Genomic DNA, 16,126 nt, shown 5'->3' on the forward strand with positions numbered 1-16,126 from the left:
TCCTTGTATCCTACTTTTCAATACTGAAGTTGCATCCAGCACAGTCCTGGTCTTATATCTTTTAGTAAATATGAACATGTGTCTTGCTCTAAACAACTCTTTCTAGAAGCAGTGTTACAACTTAATATTGCAATTCAGTCTGAGTGGTCTCATAGGTGTCAGTTTATATTCTTATTTCAGGTCAGTTTTTAAAAGCATTATTTTGAAAAGAGATCAGTCACTTCAACAAATCCATATCTATTCTGCCTGGTATGAGGCCACACAATATAACTGTTTAAGAGTAACGTGCAGTTGCACATTCTCGCATTATGGAGCTACCATAAAACTGAAAAAACACTCCTTTGTAAGGCATATATTTCTGGCTAACTTGGGCATTACCTCAATTAATTTGTTTTAAAATGGGATAGTTTGTAAAATCTTGGTAAAATATTGCCTAATTTGCCATGTTTTTTTGTGATCATAATGTGTGGTTTAAATTTGTAATCGTTTTTACTGTTTTTTAAAATTCAGTAATGTAACACAAGAGTGAGCAAGTTTGCACTAAAGAAGTTGGGTTTTTTTTTAATGCCATGAGAACCTATAACACTGAATTGTTAAATTATTGGTCTCTTTCCAAAAGAGAGGAGTACTTCTGAAATTGACCTAAAATCAGTTTAAATACAATAAACTTCTTAATAAAATGTGAAGTTTTTTTCTACTCATTTGCAACATTCATTTTACAACCTGGAAAATGCCAGGATTCTAAGGGGTATTTCTTGATGTTCTAAAAGTTAGGGTGACAAATTGTCCTTATTTAAAGATAAGTGAAAGAAAAGTCTTAATGAGGTTGTATTATACTGATAATTCTTATATAATTCAAGGGGCGCTTTTGTGATTTTTTTTTTTTTTATATGATCCTAAACTCATGACAAGTGAGTTGCTGGAACAGCAGAATTCTAGTAAATTTTAGTCCTCTGTAGTTTTGCGGTAGTCTCCCCAACTATCTGAGCAGTCCAAAATATCTGGTTAATTGATGCTGTGAGTAAATTGCAAAGTTATTTTTTTCCTGGCTGCAACAGAAATATGTCTCGATATAAGTAAAAATTACACTATTTTATTTGGCTTATTTCTTAGTTGAGACTGATTATACTTCAAAAGGTCTAGCCTGCCTAATGTAACTTGTGCACTGGTAAATGTAATTCAAATTATTACAGAGCAGGTTACTGATTTGGGAGGAGGTATATAAAACAGCTAGGTGTAATGTGTCTATCTCACATTTAGCCCTTCAGCACTAGAGGATGACGAGGAGGAGGATGGACATACTGTAGTAGCCACAGCAAGAGGTGTTTTTAACAGCAATGGTGGAGTATTAAGCTCCATAGAAACAGGAGTTAGCATAATTATACCACAAGGAGCCATTCCAGAGGGAATAGAGCAAGAAATCTATTTCAAGGTCTGCAGAGATAATAGTATCCTCCCACCCTTAGACAAAGAGAAAGGTAAGAGTTGTCTTCATATCTTAATATGCTATCTATTACTATTCATTATCTATCTAAGCACTGACTGCAAAACATTGGAAAACATTCTGCCTCAAGAAGTTCACAAACGAAGTTCAGAGGAAGCAGTATTGTGTTATTCTTTCAGGTGGGAAAATAATCCAGGGTGTGTGTCTATTTTGATTCTTAATTTTTAACATCCATGTCTGTAGTGACATGCACAAATGAAACTTTTTAATAGATTTTGAAAATAATTTTTTAGAAAGGACAGTCATAGCTTCATTATCTCTAGTCATTGAAAGGGTTTCCTCACATGATAATAGGTCTTGAAAGCAGTATTCAATTTCTTTGTCAAAACTTATCCAAATAGATTGAGAAAATTTACCTTAAATGCTGGAAGTTTCAAAGACAAAATAACAGCCAAATTGTTTCTTTCCTTCTTTGCTTTATGAAAATAGGCACAAAATAAGGAACTAGGCAACCAAGTTTTTTCAGACAAGTAATTGCTGAATGACTATTGCTGTTTTCTAAAATATATACTTTTTACTGTAGGTTAAAGTGGCAAGTAGTAGAGCATATAATCTGAGGAATCTTTTATTGTAGTCAATTTGCTTTATCAATAGTCATCCCAGGACCTGGGCAAATGGAAATTGGTCGTTCTTTAGATGTATATAAACACGTCATTTAAAGTAAGTTAAGGAGAAGTTTCTCTCCTTCAGAACTTTAATTTCAGGCTTTAACAACTGAGGCTTTATTGGTACTTTGCAACACAAGATCAAAAGCAACCCCAGACCTGTCATATGAATATGAGATTGTTTAATTGAGGAGCATGCTCTTGTTACCATCTTGAGCAATTGCATGCAAAAATAAAAACTCAAAATTCCTTATACCATGCCTTTTGACTCCCTCTCGATTAAAGCTATAATGTTTTGGCAAGGCTCTGAGAGGTTTGTGTGTCAGTCTCTGGTACAGCACATATTGGGAATTGCAGGTCAAAAAAATCCTAATGTAGTCAGATAGTCTGACATGTTTGGCCCTATACCTTTCATCTTGGAAGGAAGCGATCCAGTCCAGTCGAAATTAACTGGAGTATGCTAATGATAGACAACCACAAATAATTTTGCTGAGTAGCTCTGTCGTATTTGCAAGGTTGAATTTTCATAGGATTCCTTCATATTTTGCTCATTTGGTGTGTGTGAAGAAATATTGAATGTATTTCAAGGAGAACAGGTTTCCACTGGTAACCTTTTATATTTCTTTCTCTTGACTGTAGGTGAAACATTGCTTAGCCCATTGGTCATGTGTGGGCCCCATGGACTAAAATTCCTGAAGCCAGTGGAGCTGCGCTTACCACATTGTGCGTCTATGACTCCTGATGGTTGGTCTTTTGCTCTAAAATCCTCCGACTCCTCGTCGGGTATGCTGTCCTCCCTCTGTCCTTTTGGGGCTTTTGGTTGCTATCGTGTAATTTAAGATCACTTGGCTGAAGGAGACAGTGTGTAATATATAACTCAATCATTGTATTTGTGTCAAACTCTCCATTTCACTTTCATTACATGTGCAAATTCATGACTAAAATCATGACTGACAAATCAAAATGGTAAAGGAAATTCAGTATTGTATTGCATATTTTATCTTGATCCATTAAATGGCATCACACTTTTCCACTTTTTCTTCTTCCATGAGAACTATTACAGCTGCAAAGTCTTAATTTGCACTCAAATTTGAGTAAATGATGTACCCCTAATTGGCTTTCACCCACAAGCTCATGTGTTTGGTTTAATTGGCCATATAGTTCTTTGGCAAATTGTAAACTTAACCTACACTTGCATAAATCACGACTTAATACGTGTTAACTGTTTTCATGTTTGCAAGTTGATGATTACAATCAAATCTTTTAAGAATACTGTGTTTCTCTGTAAAACATTTTACAGTTGGTTCTATATGTCTGGATTTTCCACAAGACTTGTTTTGCTTGCTTCTGCCTGTTTCTTCACCACCTCCTTTTTGCACTCAGAATAATTGAAAGAGGCTTTTCATAGTTGAAGTTGCAAACAAGGTTCATTTTTATATACCTGTTCTTTTTTCTTCTATACTCACTACTGCTTTGCCCCCTTTTTACCTGGATCAGAGAAAACATTGTTGTCTGAAATTCTGGGTGATCAGTATTAGGCTGAAGTAGAATTCTTATGTAAGTTTCAAGCAATTTCATGAAATGTGTGTGAAGATGACAGCAATTTAAAAATATCTGCACATTTGAAAAAAAACCAAGGTTTTATTCAGCTATTTTCTCACATTACAATGGAAGGATTTACATCCCTAATGTGTACATATCTGTATATAATATTTAAACAGTACTTCTGTATACAGTATTTAAAACAAAATGTATTGTCATTAATGTGTCTATACCTGTCAACCAATGTGTTGACATTGAAAAATTAAAACATCAGTTTTCATGATGGAGATTCAATTTAGAAAAGTTAAAATTTGGATGGTGTTTATGCTATTCTGTGCATGTGTTCCATACATCTACTTAACTGTATGTACATATTTGAATTGTTAAAACATTGATACTTAAGTGGTGAGGACCCAAAAAATCCACCATCACTCCATACAACTTTTTAAAAGGCACTCATATTTTGTAACAAGAATCTATTCATGAATTTACTTGAAATGAAAGGAGAAACACTAGTCCTCCCAAATAGTCATCAAAACTTCTTTAAGATAGATCTTTTTTCCTCTTAAATCAGCCTCTGTATGTGAGAGAGAGAGAGAGAGAGAGAGGGATAAAACATTATCAAGTACTAACACTTTCTGTATTGGAGTTATTAATACAACATTTTATTCTGTTTAACTGAAATGGGATGTATCAGTAATCTTGCTTTTTGAGACAATTTCAGAATTAGGCAATTCTGTCTTCTGATATGTAAGTAGACCATACTGTGTCTTAAATAAATATTTATTTTCTCTTTTTAAAATAGCTGGTTACAGGACTCTGATTTTTCAGGTGCCTTTATAATAGTCGTTTGTAACACTATGGTGCTTTTTCTATTCAACCTTTTGCTCAATCTCAACTTTTTCTAAGTTGTTTCCATGTATTGTTCTTTAAATGAATATTTAATTAAATATACTGACCTACTCTCTGCAACACAAGTATTTCTGACTAACGTATATTATCCCCTAAATACCTGGAATTCTTGTTTAATCTCATTTTAACTTTGACTGGAGAGAATTTAAGTTACACCTTTAAATGATTTAACAGTACATTCATTGCCTTTTATATTACACTCGCACTCTATTTGATATTGCACGGCCATTACTTTGATGGACTTAAATGTGCAAATCACGGGGAAGTAGTCTTAAACTTGTGGAGCAAGTTATATTTTGTGTTGGTTAAATCTAATCTATACCTTAGGCATGTGTGTCAAAGTGTTTTAGATTGACACAATTTTGAGATTAGAATCTACCCTTATTACAATCTAACTTTTAATCTTTCACAAATGTAATTAGGGTTTTTATAAAGACTTGGGCTTTATATTGAATGGAATTGCTGTATTTACAGAACTGAAAATCTTCCAACAGCACTAAAGTTCTATTTAAGAACAGTTAATTATTAACATATGTTGGCTACAACCAGCTGATCTTCTTTTAAATTCTCTAAATATGCAGGTCAGGTCCCGTAGGCCACTTTTTGTTTTACTCAGTCTCCAAATCAGATGGTGTTGTCACTTCAGCACATTGTTTAATTCATGTTTGTTTTCATGGGTTTCTCTAAAAAATTATGTTGAATTTACTTCTGTCGTCTTTAACACCACAGTTTGAGATGGCATTATGCAAATTAGGTTACGTATTTTGGGCCCATTTTACTGAAATTATATAGTGCCATCTATGTTTATCTCAGTTTACCACTGAAATGATGGAATGAGGACACTATATTTTGCACCAGCAACATCTTGCAGTGGTTTATTGGGTGGGGCACTTCACAAGTTGAAACGACAAGATACAATAAGTATCGACTGGAATTCACCTAAATTCTGTGAATTGCAATTAAAACGAATCCCTCTGTTTTTAAAGAATGTCAGAGGAGCTTTAGTGACCATAAATGTGCAACATCTGTTATAAATCTCATCTTAAGTAAATACCAGCAAATTACCATCTGATTAGAACATCAGTGCTTTGGCAAAGTGTCTCCTGAAAAATCAATAGTTCTTTGAGTGGCTGCAGATATGTGTACCATTTAGATGTGCAAGTGCCCAGCGCACCAAAGCTATACATAGTATCCTGGCAGTACCTTTTAGGGGTGACAGTGTCCTGACCCCACTCACTTCCTTCTGACTGCATGAAGAGAGAGTTGCAGCCAGGCCTGCCAACGAGGAGTCAGGGGCAGTGCATAATGTATGGCAGGCCTTTCAGCTTCACGTTCAGGGAACAGTGCATGATGCTCATGAACAATATCACTGTGATATACTATGTCAACCAGCAGGAGAGAGCCCATTTCAGTCAACTTTGTCATGGATTAAAAAAATGTTGGCACTTGTACATCAAAGGAAGTCCTGCTACTAGTGGCTCGCTTACCAGTCTCTGAGAATCAGATGGTCGATGATGTAAGCTGAATCTTCTTGGACAAGCACAAGTGGTTGCTGAAGAACAGTGCGCTGTGGGCCCTTTTCCAAGAATGGGACAGCTCTTCTATTGACCAATAGACAAAAACAAACAAAGAAAAAAAACACCACAGGAAAGGTCATCAGTTCTGTTTCCGAACTGGACACAGTCTAGGATGTCTCACAAACAGATTTAATCTGAATTGGGGTCAGAACTACTGTGTGCCTTCCCCCATCTTTCTTATGCTTCAGGTTATCCTTGAACTCTGATCATGATTTTACCAGCATGGCCAGATAATATTGGTGCTCCAATCTCCATGTACTGCTAGTTTAACCTCCCAAGTCTTTCTATTTTCTCCCTAACCTGTTGACTCAAGATCATGACCTGGTGTTCATCTGGAACAGTCTGCACTTTACCATGTGGAATATTGTGTGGCAAGGTCAGGAATGTTCAGAAGCAGTTAGGGAAGTTCTGCTTTGTAGTAGAAAAAAATTATCTGTTAAGGCCACTTATTTATCTAAGAGGAAGCAGTTTTTCATGTGGCTCATCTCTGAGGCAATTCCTCGTGTGTCAATCCAGATTAAGAATATTTTGGACAATTTGTTGCAGTTGAAATCTTTGGGCCTGGTCCCTTAGCTCCTTAGCTGTGATTTCAGCTTTCTACAGTCCTTTTTGGGGAAGTCAGTATTCTGAATCCTATTGAAGAGAGGCTTCTGAAAGACACCCTTTCTCTATTTCCACCAGTGATATGGATGGTGCCATTTTGAAACTTTAATATGGTGCTGACCACACTAATGGCTTCACCATTAGAACTGATGATAATATGCTCATTGGCTCTCCTCTCCCAGAGGATTACCTTCCTGGGAGTTATCACATTCACTGGACAAGATAATAAATTGGAAGTCTTAATGGCTGACTCCCTGCATGCTCAGCTCTGCAAAGCCAAAGTCATTTTAAGACCACACCCAGAATTTCAGCCACATGATTTGCCTTAACCAGATTACTCTATAGCAGCAATCACTAGGTTACAACCTGGAACTGAGGGACTGTGGTCCTAAACTCTCCTGCTTGAAGTGTCTCCCATAAAGCTATGACAACAGAAGCACCAACTCACTCATTCCCACCCCCATCCCCCTCCGCACTGTGATCTTTCAACCATCACTATGTGGAGCCCAATACCCAGCTATGTTGTGTGAATGTTTGAACCCCTCTGATGGCTACTTTCTCTGCATGATTCATCTTTCCAGTCTTGCTCCCTATAAATATCCAATCTTCACTGCTCAAGGCTCCCTTGGGCAAAGCAAGATTGGTAATATTTGCCACTTCTTCATTGTAAAGTGGACATGCACCCGCTTTTGTCAGCAGAGCTGAGATACCCTAAGTGCTTCAATCTCAAACATACATAAAATATAAAGCAGATTTATTAACTACGGAAAGTGGTATCAGGAGGTTAAATACCTGTGAATTATATATAAAAAAAAAGAGTGTTGACCAATTGCAAGTGTAGACACAGCCAAAGTCATCTCTGCGTTCTTTTTGATGGACTATCAACACTTGTCTGCCCCTTCTTTATTGTAGCTGAAAGACTAGTTGTGGGAGTGTACCAACCTCACAACATATTTCAGTAGCACATACATAGCACTACTTTATAACATCGTATACAGTGACAGTATATACAAACCAGCACAATATTAATGTTCAGGAGATCCAAACTTTTGAAGGATGCAGATATCTGCAGATACAAAGTTGTTAGCCACAAATTTTCAGGGTTCTAGATAAAAAAAGTTTTATCTGTATCTGCAAAAATGAGTCACAGATATCCACTTCCATATCAGATCATACTGGTGAATATGGAGGTTCAAAGGTGCTACTTTGAAATATAGTGTCAAACTTCACTGTATAAGTTTTCCCCAAACCACATTTGGGTGAAGAACATCATCATTTTCATATCTTAGATGTGAGAAGATATTTGGCATTTTATCTGGAAAGAATACGTAATTTTGTTCATTACCTCATCTAGTTGCATCTTAAATTGAGTGGATGAAAGGAGAGTTGATTTCAGCTCAAACCATTTCTAAATGGATAACTGTCTATATTACTACAACTTCTGGAGTGACTTAGATTACATCCCCAAAGTCGTCATGACCAAAAAGCTCAAGCAACATCAATAGCATTTTTAGTGATGTTTCCCTAGTGTATATGTACAGAGACCGCTTTGTGGTCCCAAGTGCACACCTTTGTTAGACATTATGCTGTCTCATAGCATGAAGGGCTGTTGGATTTCAGGAAGGCAGTTCTGCAGTCACAGTTTAAATAGACTGAGCCCCACCTCCTCATTAAATGGCTTGAGAGTCACCTGAGTGGCATACATGTCTGCAGACATTCAATGAAGAGAGATCTGTGTTGTAACTGTTGTCCAAATGGGGCTGCAGACATGTATTTACCCTCTGTCCCTTCTATACCAGCCTCTAGCCTAAGGTTTGGTGTGAAGAATTAATTGGGATTGGGACAGTGCCACCCTTACATAGTCAGGGGAAGGACCACACGCACCATCCTTGCTAGGCATATTTCTCAGCCTTTGATGCATTGAGCATGCACAAAGCTGAGTGGAATACATGTCTGCATCCACACTTTGAAGAACAGCTACACCACAGGTAAGTAAGCCTATTTTTTCCAGACAGTTATAATTTGCTGCTGGTATTCTATGTTTGGTTACAAAATTACTCCTATTAGAAAATAAAGTTCCCACTACTTCACAGAGAGGAGAACTTGAGTTTTGACTTTGTTAAATTATTAAACAGATTCTTGAAGGATTAGTCAATGAAATGTTGTAAAATGTCCGAACTTTTTGGTTTTTTTTAATATGGAATTCCTATCTGCATCCCATATAGAGTAGAGGTATAATCGTTTGAGGGGAAAGCACTACGTTGGTGCTCCTGCAGAGCAAATTCATTGTCTATGTACAACAGTTCTCGAATACCAATAACTCTGCTTCTAATTACAACAAGCTGTTTATGAAAACTGTACCATTCCTTGGACTTTTTCTGAATAAAATAAAAACTGTACTTTTTATTGCAAAACTTGTTGATTCTGAACTAAAAGGTACTATCCAAAAACATGGATCTTTCAAAATGTGCACTCTTTGATGTTGGATTCTAAACACCAACATTGTGTTTTCCTCCCACAGGTGACCCCAAAACCTGGCAGAACAAGTCTCTTCCCGGAGATCCAAACTATCTTGTTGGAGCAAACTGTGTTTCAGTCCTAATTGACCACTTCTAGTCCTTAATTTAGCTGACTGAGTAAATAATGTGAAACTGAGATGGACCTTACATATAAACTGAACGACACTATCAAGTATTAAAGGATCTTAGTGTTTAAGCATCTTGCTTTAACTAGCAATGGTTAGCAAGTACACTCTTGAACCATGGTCAGAATACATGCCACAAACAGAAGTGTGCTATGGAAACAAGGTGGGGTTCTTGTGGGTTCTGAATGTTGTTCTTTTTAAATACACAGCTAATGTTTCATTGTTAAAAATTTAAATACATAGAAAAGAATCGAATTTGGTTTATAGTCCACTGGTTGAATTTGGCATGAGGTTTTTTTGGGGGGATTTTTTGTTTTTTCTTTTGTGTGTTAAAATACACAATACAATATTTTCATCTCTGGTTTTTAGATGGCTCTTTTGGTGTACATGTCCCATAAAGTAGTGGTAAACTTATGACTAGCACAACTTAGATGTTTTCCTCTACTGTGAGGCTTAAAAAAGCACGTTTACTTACTGTATATGAAAACATGTTTGTCATGGGAAAGATAGAAAGCATGTGAGATGACTATGGTTCATTTGCCTCTGTGGATTTGTAAATTAACCAACCAGATTATTACAGACATGTTAACCAGCAGGGATGCCTTACCCTCATGTTTTTAATAGTCTTAGCTCTCTAGTTCTCTGTATTACTAAGTTTGTATGGCTTTTGTGCTTAACTGGATAATATATCATGAAACAGATTGACAAAGTGACTTTTATGAACTTGCTGGTTTAGAGAACAAGTACTGTTTCTTTTGATCAACCAGAAGAGAACCAGAAGAAAATGATGGTATGTTTTCTGCTATGCATTTGAAAATTTATAGATGTTATAGAATGCCTGTATATAATGCGTGCATACCACTTTTGTTCTTGGTTTGTAAATTAACTTTTATAAGCTTTACCTTTTTATATATAAATATATATAAAAACAAAACAAAGTTTCTTAAGGATATCTTTGTATTCTCATACCTTTTGAGCCTTGAACTTTCACATCTGCAGCAATAAAGCAACATTTCTACAATATACAAACAAGGACATTTTTTTTAAAATGCACAATGTTGTTACCTTTTTAAGTGCTGCATTTGAAGAATATAACTTGGAATTCTCTAGTTTGATTAAAAACTTAAATATCCCTACTGTAATTTGTGATAAGGATGCTATACTATGTGCCCTGAAATGTATTTTTTTACTAATAGACAATTTATTATGGCACATCAGCACTACTACTGTTTAGATAATATACCACTGCATTCTGTTAATCAGTTATTAGCTATTCAGGTGTGGCTGATTTCTTTTTCTTTGCAGTTATTAAAATTACACATTTCTAAATATACAGAATAAAACTGTTTTTAAAATAATCAAGGATATTTTCAGTATGTTATTGTTTCTAAAATGCATTTATGTGCACGCACCCTTCCAAATCAATGTAGTCTGTTTTAAGGACCGGATTCTGCCATCCTTACTCGCAATAAGTCAAGCTTTACTTTTGAGAGACTCCCCGCTGAATAATCTACAATATCACTGCAAACTAATTAAAGGTGCAATTGTGGCATTAAGCCGGTGGGGCGACTTGAGAGTAGGTGTTACTCAAAGCAAGTATGAGTGGCAGAATTGTGCTATGGGTAAGTTAAGTTCTTTATCAGCTACATAAATTAGTTTCTAAAACATGCTGGCAAGTTAAGAAACACACTTTCATTTTCTGAGATTTATTCCAAGAAAGATAAAGGGAAATCCAATATAGGGTAGGCACTAGAAGGTCTTTGATGACAACTTGGTCATAATATTGTAGGTTTAGTTTATTGTATGTCTGAAACCAAAAGTTTAGAATAGGATTTGCACTAAATAAAAATCAACTGTCCCTTGGCTACGTTTAGGATAAAAGACAAAACCTCTCCTTTGATTGCTCCATATTGTAAAATTAATGGGCTGTACAATCAATGTGCACAGTATTTTTCTAACTTAAATTGAAGATTTCACTGGAATTACATTTGCAGAGCGGTCACTTAAATGTTCAGTCACTTATTATAGTTAAGTATAGTCTGATTCTGGGGGCCCTATCTAAACTCTCTAAATACTTCTAAAAATCACCGTCAGGTTTATAAGCCACCTTTAGTTTGTTCTTACTGGGTATATAGTTAGCAGACAACGACAAATACGCTGCTGCTACTTATAAGGGCTCAGTTGAACCAGTCCAAAGTAGTGCAAGATGTGTTCAACATTTTCTTCAAATGTTTCAATAGTTGTTGTGGTTATCTGTCTCACGGACTCCCACAGGGTATGTCTACACTACCACCCTAGTTCGAACTAGGGTGATAGTGTAGACATACCCATAGAGGGGACTTGTGGGAGTTGGAATCCAGAGTTGAAAAAATGCTGCAACAATTTTTAATGTGAATTGTAAATGCCAATATAAAAATATACACGAGCTCAAACCAAGAAATTTGTAACTTAAGGCGAATACAACACTTGGCAAATGGGAGTCACTTAAGGGATTGCAAAACCTGTATGCCATGTGGACCAACTGCATCAGTGTTGTTAAAGCATAGATATTGACTACACTGTTGTTACAATACAATGCACAGTATAATTGCCAGTTTTGCTTTGAGTAGGTGTTTCAAGTCCACAGATAGGAAATTTCAAGCCATACATGCAGATGCAGTACTGAAAATGAGCAGTTAATAAAGCTACCATTTTTTTAATCAATGATTATCGTCATTCACATCAAACATTTCACAGTTTCTTACCCCCTTCAGTTAATGTCAAGTGATTTGACTTTGATTTCACATCCAAAAGGAAGATGTTGGAACTTTGAGTGGGACTTCACCCCTCCTTTTGGTTTTGAAACCACAAAAAATTAAAGTGGCTATTAGATTCCAATCTTTTCATGTTCCCAGTTGCGGGGAGGGGGGAGGGGGAGGGGGAGGAGTAATATCCCAAGACACACACATTTTCCAACAGATGCAACTTTATGAAATTAGCTATAGCTGTGGTTTCCAACCAGTTCTGAAGGAAGAGTTCACTACTGCTATAGTGAACTAGCCATACTCAACTGGACAAATAGCCACCTGTGGCTAGCATGTTGGACACCATGGAACTGCAGTATAAAATAGTAGCTACTTCTGAAAACCAGCAAGTATTGTGATTAGTCAGTCCAACTCCCCCACCCCAAACACCCACTATTATATGCTCAAGTTCAATGTGTAGGCTCCTTTTTATTGCTTCTAATCCTTCCTCTTTGTGGCCTCTGTAAGCTCCTTTAGGGAAGGAAACTTGCCTTCATGAGTGTTAAGTGCTTTCTCCCCACCCCCAAAAAAAGGGGGAACTCTACTTCCCTCAACCTGGGAGCTAGATCCATTAAATTCACTAGAAATGTTTTCAACTAGGGAAGTAGCAAAAACTTTAAATCTACAAGGAATAAGAAGACTTATACTGCAACACAATTCCATACCACCCAGGTCAACGGTCTTGGGCTTGTGGAGCTAAAAATAGAAGCATGTATGTTTGGACATGGGTTGAAGACTGAGATGCTTCCCCCAGCAGGATCAACATAGGGGCATATGAATTGGAGGTTTTGTTGGCACCGTTATGCTGGTCAGAAATGTGTGACTTTTGAAGAAAACAAATCAAACCACATCCCTGGTTGAGGTAGTAATGCCAACGTAATCCTTGATTGGCTGCTTTTAGTCTACATGTATTTGTAGTCTTAAGGCTTGTCTACACTGAAAATTATTGGCATAGCTACATCTCTTGAGATGTGAAAAATCCACACTCCACAGAGATGTAACTATGCTGCACTAACCCCAGCATAGGCAGTGCAAGGTTAATAGCGGTTGACCTGGCTATCATCTCTCACGAAGATAGATTAATATGGTGATGGGAGAACGGTTTCTGTCGCTGTAGGGAGTGTCTACACCAGGGATCTCAAACTCCTGGCCTCTGGGCCAACACTGGCCGGAGCGATTTGCACAATCTAGCCCCAGGACTCCCAGTGGGCTGGGGGGGAGTGAAGGACTCTCCATTATTGGTCTATAAGCCCCGCCCCTTCCAGCCATTACTCTCCCCTCTCCCCACCATGGCACCCCATTCTCCAGTACGCAACTTCAGGGATCACAGGGAGACTTGGTGCCTCACAGTGGCAGTGGAGGCACCAGTCACGCCCCCTGCACTCCCCATTGTTGCAGGAGGAGTGAAGCGCACTGGGCAAGATTTTGCTGAAACACCTCAAGTACAGGGTGATAGCCTAATCTCTATGCTTGTTATTTCAGTTACCCTCAATAATGGTAAATTATTCTCTGCATTCTGAATTAGTTCTGTGAAGACACAATGTTTAAACAAGCCTATGGGCTGTGAGGATTAAAATTACAATTTTTTAGATCATGCTGGAGGGAACACACCTGGGATACAGTTTTTGCAATATATCTTGAGCACTACAGTGGAGTACAAAGTCTTTTCTCCAGCTCTCAAAGCACAGTAGCTACCCCACAATGATCATTATTTGTACAGAAAAACCCAGTTATTCTGATAAGATTATTCCAGACGTATAATAAATAGTCTAAGCCAGCAGTCAGAGAGCCATATCAGGTTAAGGAAACTTCCATAAAACTGATTTGACTGAACAGACTGAAATTTTTTCAATGGTCTTTTAGACCACAGTCCTATCCATCTGGAGTCAAGAGACTGACTAGAGAAACTCTGACCCTGAGTGGACACTTTCTGACGCTTGCCAGCAACTTGATACCTTCTGGATTAATATTTGAAAATCTTAATTTGGTAGAATCAGGGTTAACAAATAGAGGATTCCTCCTTTTGGTGAAGGAAAAGAATGCAACTCTGATGTTAGGATTGACTTTTCTTCAGATAAGAACTATAAAAAAGCAAACTTCTTCCAGTTGGAGAGGGATGAACTGTTTATCCCACATGTAGAACCAAGGTAACACACTTGTGCTATTGCAATAAATAGTCTTATCAAAAAGTCTCTCAATGCATCATCCTTCCCTGGTAGATGAGATACCAGACCAATCCACTACTGAGGATAATGAGCTTTATATCAGGAGATATTCCTGCCAGGTCTGGCTACATCACCACACTTCTGGTGATCAGTGTAATGCATTCCATCAGAATTCAGATATTTAGATTTCATTGAGAGGGGGAAAAAAAGGCTTGCAGGTCAGAGAAATTTATGTAGAACTACATCTACTGAGATCACAAACCTGGGAGTAGATGGGGATGAAGGCAAAGATTTCTTGGAGGCCAAGAAGAGGGATAATTTCATTTCCTGGAGAATGTGTTCCTTCCTACACAAAATAAGACACATTGAAAGTACTGGCCTATTGTGGCTCAGATGTTCCAAGTGTCAAACAAAGGTGGTAGTCATGAGACCACTGGTGAGGTGAAAGAGGTAACATGATAGATTAAATACCAGCAAACTGCTTCTGCAAATTTCCAGCACAATTATTTACTGGTCAGGATATCACACTGCATCAGTGACCATGTTATTTCTAAATATGAGAATACCATTGTGAACTATTAGAGAAAAACAATCTGGACATTGTACTGATGATCAAGTCTATACACAAACAAACATCCAGTCATTCAAGAAACAGTCATGACAGCCAGGGATTTCAAGAAACAGTTGCTCTCCACAGAAAGGCCAAAGAATAAGTTAGTTTTATTGCTTGACTCCAGTCACTAGTATGTGTAAAGAAATGTGACCATAGCACTGAAGGTGAAATATCTCTGAAAGACTTAAGGAATTTGAATGAGCTCTGTCTCTGGAATCAGTAAGTGAGTACAATTAACCTCACGGTGTTAATGCAATCAGATAGCATAGTGGAGCCAGAACCAGACTTAGAAAGTCTCCTTCCTGTCTTAAAATTGTGGGATGGATCACTTAATGATTACCTGTTTTGTTCATTCCCTGTGGGGCACCTGGCATTGGCCACTGTTGGAAGACAGGATATTGGGAACATAAGAATGGCCGTACTGGGTCAGACCAAAGGTCCATCCAGCTCAGTATCCTGTCTGCCAAGAGTGGCCAATGCCAGGTGCCCCAGAGGGAGTGAATTGAACAGGTAATGCTCAAGCCATCTCTCTCCTGCCATCCATCTCCACCCTCTGACAAACAGAGGCTGGGGACACCATTCCTTACCCATACTGGCTAATAGCCATTGATGGACTTAACCTCCATGAATTTATCTAGTTCTCTTTTAAACCCTATTATAGTCCTAGCCTTCACAACCTCCTCAGGCAAGGAGTTCCATAGATTGACTGTGCGCTGTGTGAAGAAGAACTTCCTTTTATTTGTTTTAAACCTGCTGCCCATTAATTTCATTTGGTGGCCCCTAGTTCTTATATTATGGGGACAAGTAAATAACTTTTCCTTATTCACTTTCTCCACACCACTCATGATTTTATAGACCTCGATCATATCCCCCCTGAATCTCCACTTTTCCAAGATGAAAAGTCCTAGTCTCTTTAATCTCTCCTCATATGAGACCCATTCCAAACCCCTAATCATTTTAGTTGCCCTTCTCCGAACCTTTTTTCTAATGCCAGTATATCTTTTTTTGAGATGAGACCACATCTGTACACAGTATTCCAGATGTGGGCGTACCATAGATTTATATAAGGGCAATAAGATATTCTCCAACTTATTTTCTATCCCTTTTTTTAATGATTCCTAACGTCCTGTTTGCTTTTTTGACTGCCGCTGCACACTACGTGGACGTCTTCAGAGAAC

The 16,126-nt window shown here is 37.6% G+C and overlaps 1 protein-coding gene across 9 annotated transcripts in view; it reads left to right on the top strand.

The window, feature by feature from the left end:
- TJP1 (tight junction protein 1) overlaps positions 1 to 10,745 on the top strand; it is a 296,617-nt gene extending 285,872 nt beyond the window's left edge. For 5 of the 9 annotated variants that reach the window (XM_075897723.2, XM_089781876.1, XM_089781875.1 and 2 more), the window contains 3 exons: positions 1,261 to 1,478; positions 2,749 to 2,892; positions 9,265 to 10,745. In XM_075897723.2, coding sequence (XP_075753838.1) covers positions 1,261 to 1,478; positions 2,749 to 2,892; positions 9,265 to 9,359 — 457 coding nt within the window. In that variant the 3' untranslated portion in view covers positions 9,360 to 10,745. The remainder of the gene's footprint in view (positions 1 to 1,260; positions 1,479 to 2,748; positions 2,893 to 9,264) is intronic. The other 4 variants (XM_075897725.2, XM_089781877.1, XM_089781874.1 and 1 more) reach the window with 2 other exon arrangements.
- The last annotated feature ends 5,381 nt before the right edge of the window (positions 10,746 to 16,126 follow it).

This window comes from Pelodiscus sinensis, chromosome 14 (genome assembly GCF_052426305.1).
Source record: "Pelodiscus sinensis isolate ZL-2025 chromosome 14, ASM5242630v1, whole genome shotgun sequence".
Lineage (NCBI taxonomy): Eukaryota > Metazoa > Chordata > Testudines > Trionychidae > Pelodiscus > Pelodiscus sinensis.